This window comes from Protobothrops mucrosquamatus, unplaced genomic scaffold, assembly GCF_001527695.2.
Source record: "Protobothrops mucrosquamatus isolate PMUCROS unplaced genomic scaffold, P.Mucros_1.0 scaffold2827, whole genome shotgun sequence".
Lineage (NCBI taxonomy): Eukaryota > Metazoa > Chordata > Lepidosauria > Squamata > Viperidae > Protobothrops > Protobothrops mucrosquamatus.
The window spans coordinates 193,314-205,734 of record NW_015388860.1 but is presented as its reverse complement, the minus strand read 5'-3'; the positions used below and the strand labels follow the sequence as shown (position 1 = coordinate 205,734).

At 36.3% G+C, this 12,421-nt stretch overlaps 1 protein-coding gene across 1 annotated transcript in view; it reads right to left on the bottom strand.

Annotated features, from left to right (window-relative positions):
• Window positions 1-480: 480 nt before the first annotated feature.
• Window positions 481-12,421, bottom strand: part of LOC107296480 (glutamate receptor ionotropic, delta-2-like) — a gene marked incomplete at its 3' end in the record, with an annotated part of 33,476 nt that continues 21,535 nt past the window's right edge. Inside the window, exon 3 of the mRNA XM_015825833.1 lies at window positions 481-686. Coding sequence (XP_015681319.1) covers window positions 481-686 — 206 coding nt within the window. The remainder of the gene's footprint in view (window positions 687-12,421) is intronic.

Genomic DNA, 12,421 nt, shown 5'->3' with positions numbered 1-12,421 from the left:
ATAATTTGCTATATGAAAGTAAACAATGGAATAAATTGTACAGGAAAATAATTAATGAACAATAATGTTAATAAGACAAAATTTCAAATTGCATGTTCATAATGTTTTAGTTCAAGAACCATTTTTATTTTATAAATAATAAATGATATATGTCTATGGAGATTCTCAGTCATCCAGGTATGATTGCCCCAAAGGTGCTTTGCCTCCTGAAAAAGCACCTTTGGAATAAATGATATATATTTGTTCCTCTCTAGAATGTGTTAGGATTTTGAGACCCATAATCTCTGTACAGCATTGGCCAACTGATTGTTGATTTTGAGGTTCAAACATTTGGGCAGATTAATGCATACATACTCTCATACATATATTGTTCAAATAATAATAATAATAATTTATTTTCAGCCACAAAAATCAACTTTTGTTTTGTCAGAAGTTTCAAAGGGAGCTGAATTTTAAGTGTCAGCTGGTGCCTTCACTCACCTCAGCAATGAACGACTTGGCTGTCGATGGGTTCATTACCAAAATGGCCCGTCTCAGCGTGTCCCGATAGCGGTTGAGTTCTTCAATCCGCATGGTGGTGAAGAGTCCTGTGATCATTTTATTGATGTTGTTCTCCACTTTCTGAAGTGCTACATCCATTCCCTGCTGAGATACTTTGTCCAAAAACTCTTGTATTCCACGGATATCTGGGAACATTAAAAACTCATCAGAATGCTAATTGCCAATAGAACACAGACAAAACTGATTTGGTCTTATCTGGAGAAAGGTATCGTGCCTCACGTTAAGCAACCACCCCCTGAAGTCACATTAACTTAATATTCATTGCAACTGTTTGTTAGCTACATTCCTGACATGTCCTAAAGGGCTAATTTGTGAGTGGAGATTTTTAGGCACTAGTTTATTTTGAAAAGAACAATTTAAAAAGGAATTTAATTATCCCTGGTTTGCTTTCCTTGGATGCTCATAGTACGGGACCAAATACTGTGGTGTTCATTAAGCAACACATCCAAGAAAAGGACAATAAGTTATCAAAAGGCAGTCTACCACTGATAGAATCCAGAAATCACATTATAACAATAGCTCCCCTGTCTTCAGGAAGAAATATTTAATTTAGAAGTGGAAAACATTAACAGCAATGGCACTTATAGTAAATATGTCAAAAGAATTGAGAATTTGAAACACGTATCTTTACCAGGCAGAGTCACACCTTGAGACCAATAGTATGGATAAACCTTCAAAATCTAATGACAGGAGCACTTGAAAAACTGAAAAAAGGAAGCTAGGTACAAATTAATATGAACTGAGAAGGGATATCAAATGGTAATGGGTAGGGGAAAAATCCTCTCTTTGTCACTCTAACTAAAAATAAGTTTCTAAAACTGATTAATTACATCTCAAATTAAAATTAGAGCGCTTCAGGCTTTTTCTGAAATGCAGATAGCACCCTAGGTGATATCTGTCAGGCCTATTCTAAGGAGAAAAATACTTCAAGTTTTCTATTTCTACTCTTTGTCAACGCTGTTAGTATAGGATATTATTGCTTTGAAAAAATATACAGAACTGTCTGGTATTTTTAGAGTTAATTCAGATGACAGAGAATGGGAGGACACTTATAAGGAAAGCCCAGGAAAAGGAACGGAAGTGAATCTTTGCCCTCCGGGCTAATTGGAAGATGTGACTTATGACTGCAAAATAAGGGAGGGGTTTAGCAAGAAAAGTTAGACGCAAACAAGGGGAATTCAGATTCTGGCATAAACCATACATGAAGTGCCGTCAATCTGTTACACTGATAATAAAGGCTTTTAGGGTAAACCTTGCCTGGAAGTTCTTTGAAGTGTTTCATTAGTCGGAACCATGACACTCTTACTTACCTGAAATTTCCCACGTTTCATCATTAAAAAAGCAGAACAAAATTAAAATAACCTCATTCAAGCAACTGACCTTCCCTTCGTGTTAGTTCTTATTTTGAAAGCAGCTCTTCCTTTCAGATATGAGTTGACAATATTTGATATAAGTATCTTGTCTAAAGCTGCTAGAAATATACTGAAGGGTTAAAAAAAAAAGCCCAACAGTTGTTTTTCTAGCACTGTTGCAATAATTATTTGACTGAGGACTGATTTAGATATGTCCACTTTCATAGGAAGTCCAGAACACCTCAGCTTAGGCTTTCTCTGGCTGACTTCATGAATGAAAATAGTCAGAACTGTATGCCAGAACTTTGGTTGAAGATAATTAGGCAGCCCAAACTAATTTTCTTAAAGGAAGAACAATTTAGAAGTGTAGATAAATGCATATATGTAGGCAACTTAATGTTCCTGAGCAACAATGGACCATAAATGTTTCTTTTGGCACTGGCAGACAGACAGTAAAAAGTCTGTCAATGCCAAAAGAGACATTTACGGACTGCCTTTGAGTTTCTTTAGTTTTTCATTTTTAAAAATGGGAAGCTGGTGTATGACAAAGCAAAGCAGCAGAGGCCATCATTTTTATACCTGAGAAACCTCACATTGGCCACACTGACATTTTTAAGACCTCAGAGTGATAAGTGGCTGCAGTACAGTAGCTTTGGAAACTCATCTGCTCAGAAAAGGATAAAAAAATACATTAGGGTACCAGAAAGCATCCCGTTGGATGCAATGCAGGACACAATCAGCAGTAATCACACCAGCTTGTGATTTTCTGCTTAATGACTACTTTGTAGTTTATCACCTATCATGGCAGCCACGTTATGAAATCATTCAAAATATTTTCTGTGTATTCAAAGTGAACTTATTCCTGCATTATTTCATTCTTTGCTCATGTGAAAGACCTCACACTAAATTCATGGCTTTAAGCCAGCCTGGAGTTCTTTAAAAAGATTAAAATGGTGAAATGAAGAGGTGTAGAGCGAATGTTTTTTAGACATTGGTACAGATAGTCCTTGACTTACAACAGTTTGTTTAGTGTCTGTTTGAAGTTACAATGGCACTGAAAAAACGACTGCTTTTCAGACTTACAACCATTGCAGCATCCCCCTGGTCACGTGATCAAAATTCAAACACTTGGCAACTGACTCATATCTATGACGGTCACACTGTCCTGGGATCACATGATCACCTTTTGTGACCTTCTGACAAGCAAAGTCAATGGAGAAGCCAGATTCACTTAACAACCGTGTCTCGTGGTTCCGACATGTTGTCTCCATATGTTGTCAAAGCAAGAACATCCGATGTTAGCAGCGTTGATGCCGTGTTACTAACTTAACAACTGTACTTAACAAATGTGACAGGAAATGTTGTAAAATAGGGCAAAACTCACTTAACAAATGTCTCACTTATCAACAGAAATGTTGGGATCCATTGGGGTCAAAAGTCAAGGACTACCTGTATTATGTTAAGTCTGATATATTTGCTTAGGGTCTATTTCCTCTGCAAAAGCATTATACATGGAAAATGTTGACTGAAAATGAAAAGAAACATATTTGAACCCTTTTCGGAAGTTGTGGCTTACAATTCTCCCCAGCCAGCAGATATGAACGTGAGCCAGAGCCCAAAGAGAATGGCCTTTTCTAGATAAATCAAGGGATATAATTGCAGTATTTAGCTAGATCCTTCAGTAAGTTTCAAGTAGCACTAAACACTGAATAATGCCTTAATGCAGCTAAAGTACATGCTCATTCTAAAAATATACTTCCAAAAGATAGTCGGTGATGGTTAATTGCAGTTCCTATTTAATGTCTAAATCAGGGAAATTAAATTCAGTCTAATCAGCACTGTTAGAGGTCTTTTTGGCACTTCAAGGACAATTTAAGAAGCAACACAATTATCTAAATGACTACAAATGTGCCAGTTTTAAAGTGCATCATAAAAATATATGTTTTATCTTTAACCCTGGAATATATAGCTATCTAAGGATATTCCTGCAGACTTGCAGAATTAGGACAGTTTGAAATAAAGTTTCAAGTTCTTTTTTTAAAAAAAAAATAGAATAGGCATGAGTGAATTTATGCATAGCGTATACCCAAACCGAGATTTTTTTTCCTCATCTTCTCAAAGTTTAATAGGTATAATTCAGAGAAAAATATGTTTAGGAGAACTTGTGCAGTATTGAGATAAGAAATTAAAATATTTACCAAGAAATCCCCAATTCATTTTCATATCTAATGTGAGAAGTAAGTACTTAGGAGGACTCATTTGTAATATATAATATTTACAATCTTCTTTCCGGGCTATTGTAAGGATTACAATAAAATAATGTACCAAAGTCTTCAGAATATTCCAAAATATTATAGAAGTAGTAATTATTATTGCTATAAGTATTATTATTAAATCATACTAAAATAAGTGGTAATTATACACTGCAGAATCAGAATGCCACCAACAGCTTTTAACAGCATTCACTTTCTTCCATATCCACTACTTAAAAGATAAAAATGATATTAATTCCATATCCACTACTTAAAAGATAAAAATGATATTAATTCATCTACATCACCTTTTGATCATCTCCGTCTTTAAATTTCTGTTTTCTGCTGGCCTTATAATTAAAAAAAAACAGCCCATAAATAAGAGAAATTAGGCAATGTTGAATTCAGGTCAGGATAAAGCTATATCTAACAATAAACTAGTTTCTATCAAAACAATGGATCAATCGCTGAAGTAAATGAGGAGGTTCTGGACTAATATCTGGTATCTAGCTCAGAGCAGCTACCTGGATAACAAATATGAAGAAGAGAGAGCAGAAAAGATAGAGAAATTGATGATGACAAGCTAAATCTAGTGCACATGAACTTCTTGGTGTAAAGGCTTCCATGCTGAGATGCCATCTGATAGTACAGGTAGTCCTTGACTTACAACAGTTCATTTAGTGACCATTCAAAGTTACAATGGCACTGAAAAAAGTGACGTATGATTGTTTTTCACACTTACAACCATTGTAGCATCCCCATGGTTACATGATCAAAATTCAGACACTTGAGGCTTCTGGTTTGCCATCGCAGCCTGGGCAGACGCATGGAAGCGAGCCTCGTCTCCAGCGTCTGGTTTTATCCCGCTTGGGGATCCTGGAAAGGGTTGAAAGTCGCCCTGTAGGGATGATGAGCAAGGAGAGGACCCCTGCTGATCACAGAAGGGTGGCAGCCCTTCCTCTTGATCCGGGGCAGCTCTTCAAACTGACGGGGAAAAGACCAGCCATAGTAATATGGCTTGTCACTAAGCTGCCGACAGCTGAAGTCAAATTTACTACCAAGCACTTTGAAAGCAACTGCAGATGAAACTGTGTGAGATCTTATCTTCTCTTTACCCTAAGTACCTTCTTCCTGTAAAGCTCTTTGAAGTATCTTCCCCCTGTGAAGAGAGAGGGAAGGGAATTTCTACCCTACCCTCTAAGAATAGCGGCGTCTGATTACCCAGGGGAATCAAAGCATTAAAAAGAACAACTTTAATCTAAGTGGATTTATATGTTTCTGAAACTTGGGGACCAAAAAGTTTCCTGTTTTTAGTGGAAACTCTTGTTTTTATCTACAAAAAAGAAATATAATTGGAAAAAGAATTAGAAAAATTCAGGACTTAAAAAAATCCTTAAATGGCACCAGTGACATCTTGTGGTGAAGCTTGGTATGGTAATTTGTTATTTCCCAAAAAGAGACTTGGCTCAAAGCCCAGACCTTGATAAGAGTTCCTTGTCCTTGGTACTATCTCTGAAGACTTAGCTGCAAGAGAAAGCTGGGCAGCAAAATTGGCTTATTTGAACTGTGAATGTAAACCTTTATTGACTTTTGCTTAACAAATAACTTTTACTAGAAAGACTATCCACAAAGAAGTGAAAGAGATGGATGAAAACCAGGAAAAGATTCTTGCTATGCTAAAAGCAGTACACGAAACCATTCTTTTAGCTTGTGACAAAGTGAGACATAAAATAAAAGATCAAGATGCCAGCTCAGATGTACAAAGCCAAATTTTGACTACTACCAAAGAACTAACAATGCAGAAGACAACACAAGAAGCGGGACAACCAAATATCAAGACAGAGGACTTAGTTGACCAACAAATACAGCTGATGGAAAATCCAGAAAAGAAAGTGACAACACTGAAAATGGAAATGACTTTCTATATGAACAGAAGAAATTTGAGAAAGAAGTAGAACAGATTGAATTGAAGACAAATATATTAGAGCAAGCACGGGGAACTGGAATACGAGGGAGACAATTTAACGAATACAAATGGGCTAGTCCTTCCAGAAAACTGGCAATCAGATGGGCTCCTTTAACTCAAATAACATATATAAGAATAGAGGGAGATCTATTTGGTGATTTAAAGGCGCTGATATGGAAGTATAGTTGGCAAAAGAAGAAAGCTAGAATAAGGTTGAAAAAATTGGGATTTTGACTCATTAGAGGGGATTTTATATTGCCAATTAGTGGGCTAAAGGGAGATGTTGAAGGGGAATTTTGGTTATTAGATTTAAAATATTTAAAATATTTGGAAATCAGTCAAAAATAAGGATTATATTGGTTCAATATTTAAAAATTAGATTTAAAAGGAAAAGAAAATTAAATACTATGAATATGTTTGATTTATTGATTAATCTAGGCAATATATATATAATGATTTTTGATTTATTAAAGGGGATATTGTGTTATTAAGTAGATGATTTAATATGGTGGGAAATAGATAACTCTTAGGAAATAGAACAAGATTATATTTAAATAGATAAAATGTGTATTTTGGATATTATAGTTTATTATGTAGTGAAATAAGGGAAATGTTGGTTACCCAAAGTCTGAAAATTATAAATATCAAAGGTTAAATTGGACTATTGACAAGAAATTAAAAGTTGACTAAAATCAATAACAGGATAAATTGTTTATGAAGATTGAATGTAATTAAGATATGTATAAGCTAAAAATGTATTGATAAATGTAATAATGATGTCCTTATTGAATTGATTTAATTAGAATGTACCAACCTCAACATGAGACAGTGATTGTTAACGGAAAAAGAGAAGAAATATTTGATGTTGTAGCCTGAGATTTGTACTAAGATTTTGTTATTGAGCTATTGATTAACCTCACGTTGCTTTTTAAATATTCAAATGTAAAATTGGAAAATTAATAAAATATTATATATATAAAAAAATTCAGACACTTGTCAACTGACTCATATTTATGATGGTTGTGGTGCCCCGGGGTCATGTGATCATCTTTTGCAACCTTCTGACAAGCAAAGTCAATTCACTGAACAACCGTGTTACTAACTTAACAAATGCAATGAATCACTTAACAACGGTGGCAAGAAAAGTTGTAAGATGGGGTAAAACTCATTTAACAAATGTTTCACTCAGCAACATACATTTTGGGCTCAGTTGTGGTCATAACTGTATTCCTAAACCCAATCCTCTAGAAAGATACCTAATCTTCACTGCTAAAACTTTGATCCTTCAATCACCATATTTTCATTGCCCTGCTCGTAAAACACATACTGCATGTTTAGTAGGATAGAACATTATTTTACATTTTCAGTTAATGATGAAATAGTTATAGAAAAGATAGAGATAAGATGGTGTGGTAAATTAAGCTTTAACTGAATTTAAATTCTAAACCAACCAAAGTAGAAATTGGGACTTTAGCTAATTTATTAAATATCCAAATTGAATTGTCCCCATCAAATCTGCTTCCCTAACCACCTTCCCCAAAGTCAATTCTCTTCTTTATACTTTATGTTTAAGTCACAGAATATTCGAGTTCTTTTCTGAACTAGAGGTTTATAATTTTGTAAGTGTAGCAATTGCAACAGAAAATAGAGCACTGCAGGCTCTTAAGCTTTTTACAGTATACAGTGGTATTATTTACAACAGGTATTCATAACGAACAATAGCAATAGCACTTAGATGTATATTCGACTCCCTAGTGCAGGGATAGGCAACCTTGGCTCTTTTATGACTCGTGGACTTCAACTCCCAGAATTCCTGAGCCAGCTGTGCTGGGAGTTGAAGTCCACAAGTCATAAAAGAGCCAAGGTTGCCTACCCCTGCCCTAGTGCTTTATAGCACTCTCTAGGTAGTTTACAATATCAGCATATTGCCCTCAGCAATCTGGGTCCTCATTTTACCGACCTCAGAAGGAAGAAAGGCTGAATCAACCTTGAATTGATCTGGATCGATCTTTTGGCTTGGGCAGAGTTAGCCTGCGATACTGCATTCTAACAACTGCTCCACTCGGATTCTTAACAAGTATATACAACACAATCCTGGTGTTCACCCAATGTCACCTTCCTCCTAAGTCTTCTTCCCAGAGCCTATCCTCATCTAGCTTTCTTGCTTCCTCCTCCATTTCTATCCTTGACAAGAGAGTAAAAAGAAAGAAATGGGCTGGAATGTGTCTCAGTGTAGTGTCCTGGAACTGCTCAGCCTAAGAACTACTGCTTCTCTGTGGAGATAAGAACCTTTCTCAGGGTCTTCTGCCCAGTCATCTCCAGAAGTGAAAGCTTCTCCACCAACACCCGAGCACTTCCTTCTTTTCTAGGGTCTTGGGTGAAGCCACTGCATGCAGCCAGCCAACCAACCAACCCATTCTTGAGTCTAGAGTGGAGGTCGCATATATCTACGTCTTCCCTTCCCTTCTTCCAAGCAAGCCACCTATGAACCTTTCTTCTCTGTTCTTGACCAGACTCAACAACTGCTCCACACATATAACTTCATTCTTCAGCTTTTCTCTTTACTTTATATATTCAATGCACAGAGTTTTTGTCTTGTATGCTTCTGTATCTCTTCCTCTCTCCACTTTTTAGGTTGGACTAGAATCATGTGTCCCAGCAACTGAAGAGATTGATATTTGCCTCCCCCAGCAAAACTCCCTGACACCTATATACCAGGCTGGATCAATGGGATTGCTCTCTCAACATCTCACCATACCAACCCTGGCTAGCAGCCAAGGTCAGCTCATCAGGACAGCAAAGCTTCTCATCAAGGCCAGAATTGATCTGCTTTTTCATTTTGTTTTTACTCACTATAATGGCTAGCTCACGCCAGCAGAATAGTAACCATGGCAAGCTGCTAAAACCCATATGTCACAATTCAATATATATGGCAGCCTTTCAACTATAGAAAGGCAATGGACAGGAAGGAAATAAATCATCCTTTCCTCTTCAGTCTACTGTTAATACTTCTGTATAAAAAGAATCCAAGTGCTCCTTTGAGTTGTGGTTAACTGAAATGCTACAACAATAGCAATTCAGCTTCCAAATTCAAATTGGTTTGAAGTTGACATATGTCTCATTTTGGAAAAGAAGCAGAAAAGAAAATAATTTTGAGCAAATCCAGTTGGCCTAGGAGGGAAGGAAATTGCTCCATTGCTAATCTTAAAATAAACAATAAATGCATTTGAAGACTAAAATATTGTCAACTGAAAATTTGACTGTGAGATGGCAATCTACACAAGATTACAGTTCATTCACTGTGGTGTGTTCTAGAGAATGTCACAGTGGATTGTTGCTTTGATCGTAGTAATATATCTTAATAGCCATTATTGTCTTGCTGTTAAATTCTAAACCAACCAAAATAAAAGTCATGCCTTCAGTTAATTTATCATTAGTCATGAAAAACGACTTACACAGTCCATTGTCAGCCATAAGGTTACAATGTGTTCACTGTAAACCTAAGCAAGATGAACGCAAACACATCCCAAATAGTTAAGTTGTATTCATAACGAATAATCTAATCTAATCAAGAGGAGAAACTGTGGAAAAGGGCATGTCTTAATAAGGGCAACAAAATAAAGCTACAATCTTCCTACTTTTTCTCCCCTAAGTTTAAGGGGGAAAACTACAAAAACAAATCAACTGTAGGTAACAGAAGATCTATACATTACCAACAAAGGCTGCAATAATTCAAGTATACCATCATTAAATTTTATAGAAGAAACATATTTTATCCCAAATAAAATGTTTTCTTCTCCTACCACTTCTACAGGGATCAAATTATTCAGTTAAAGGGAAATACATTTTTAAAAAAATCACCAGGTGATTTATGCAAAAGGCTACTTTGTTCCCAGGAAAGCCACCGTATTACAAACGACACTGTCCAAATTCTTATCAACAGTGCTTTGTGAACCTGTTGCAGTCATTCTTCTTTGCTCAGTGATTGCTGCAGCAACAGAGGTGCTTCATCAGAAGAATGAATTGCATGCTATTCAGGCATAGTTAAATGGCTCAGAAGGAATTTCAGTTCTCAGGATAAAATGCTGAACATGCTGTCCATATTCACACGAAACTTTTAGCATGCCTAATTGGCACAATCCCAGGGCTCAAGAAAATCTTCTTGGCTTGCTCTCTGTCAATTATGCATTTTCATTCAATTGTCCTGTGTTCTAAATTACATTATACATGTAACTCAACCGGACTTATTAAAAGAAGTTCTCAGTATTCACAAAAACAGCGAAGCAGTCACCAATGACATAATAATGGACACACTGGGAAAACCTTAAGGAAGCTATAAATCACCCCCCATTTATTTACACAACATATATAGCTGCCTATATATAATGATTCTAGGTGACTCACAACCATCAATTAAAAACAAGGAAAAAAATAAAACTATTCTCAGGTGCCAGACCAAACAACTTCCCAGCAAAACCCACATCCTAGCCCACTGTGTAGGTCAAAAGCCAGGTCTTCATGGCCTTCTTGAAGGTTAAAAAGTTCACGTTTGCTCAGATCTCAGGTGAAAGGCTATTCCAAAAAGCTAGGAATGCACACCTCTAAGGTCCCAACAGGTGACAATATTTATAGCAGTGATGGCGAACCTTTTAGAGACTGAGTGCCCAAACTGCAACCCAAAACCCACTTATGCATCGTCGGGTGCCGGGTGGCCATGGCCCATTGGATGGTGTGGCCCATTGGGAGGGCGTGGCTGCGGTGGTAACGGCAGACTGGGTGGGACTAAAAAGTTCAATCAATCAATTCCAACTTTGCAAGATCTTTTTTTTCCAACGAGAAGTTGAAATTGACTGATTGATTGAACCTTTTTTTTTTTGTACACGGCGGCGGAGGCCTAAAGTGAAAAGGTTTTATAAAACCAAGCTGAAGGCCTAGGACTGGGGTGATGGTGTGCGTGCCCACAGAGAGGGCTCTGAGTGCCGCCTCTGGCACCCATGCCATAGGTTCGCCACCACTGATTTATAGGAAGAGACCTGAAGCATGACCACCCTATGTAATCTAGTAGGATAGGTAGATATCCTCAGGGAGAGGCAGCCCCACAACTAAACCTGACCCCTGATTGGCATGGACCCTGCTTAAAATGAATATAACTGATTTCAGTCAACCTTGTGTAGTATTTTATTTATTGCATTATGTCAAACAGCCTGAACCTATTCATGCTAGGAAAGCTTATGAAGCTAGACTATTTCAGCTCTCAGTTTTCAAACACATTTTTTTCCTGCCAAAATAAACTGATTGAAAGATACTGGAGGGAAAAAAAAACTTTGATTCACCAGCAAAAGAAAAACATCTGTCCAGTCTATTCTCTTTTTTTTAAAACAACTTCAGTTTAATAAAAATTGTGTATATCCTAAATCTGAAATCACTTATGCCAAAATCTGCTCTTTTCAGAATTGGGCTGTTTGGAAGTAAAGCAAAAATATTATGAAAACGTCCATGTATAAATAATATATTAAAAGAAGTAGGCAGGAAAGAAGTTTGTGCAAACTATTTGTTTGCTACAATCACAAAACAATACAAAAAGGAATTGAAAAGAAAAAAAAATAACCTTCTTCTTTCTTTACTTTCTCTTTTATGGCTTCGGGTGTTAAGGGAGATACAAAGTTTTGGTTCTTGCTGTTCTGGTGGCTTCAACCATTGTTATTTGATGCTGTTGTAGTTGTCTTTGATGTTGTTTCCCCATCTTCTTCTGGGTCTGCTTCATGTTCTTTGACCTTTTCTACTTTTCATATATGCCTTGTATGGTATGGAATCCCAAGACACTCTGTCCAGGTGAGCAAACCGCTTTATTTGCGTGTTTTTGTATATAGTTTAAAATTGGTTCTATGACAATTCTTTCTCTTATGATCTCATTTCTGATTTTATCTCTTCTGATCACTCCAGCAGCTTTCTTCAAACATTGAAAATAACATTCCCTTTTCAATTATACATGATAAGTGAAGATCATTAAATCTCAGGTGCCAAGATGGTATAAAAACCTAATTCTAATTTCTAAGTTATTTTTATGATGATTAAGGTATGTTATTTACGTAATTGGGCAACATGACTCAGAAATTCTATTTTTCTTAAACTAAGGAAGAAATCTAAGAACAATTGAAATAATTTGAACCCAAAATGAAATGAAAAGACTGAGTATATTGGTCTGCTCCTTTTTCTTCTTGTAATTTATGTATTATGAATTGGCTTAGAAAAAAAAATCTGAATAAAGTTATGAGCGATTCCTCTGTAGA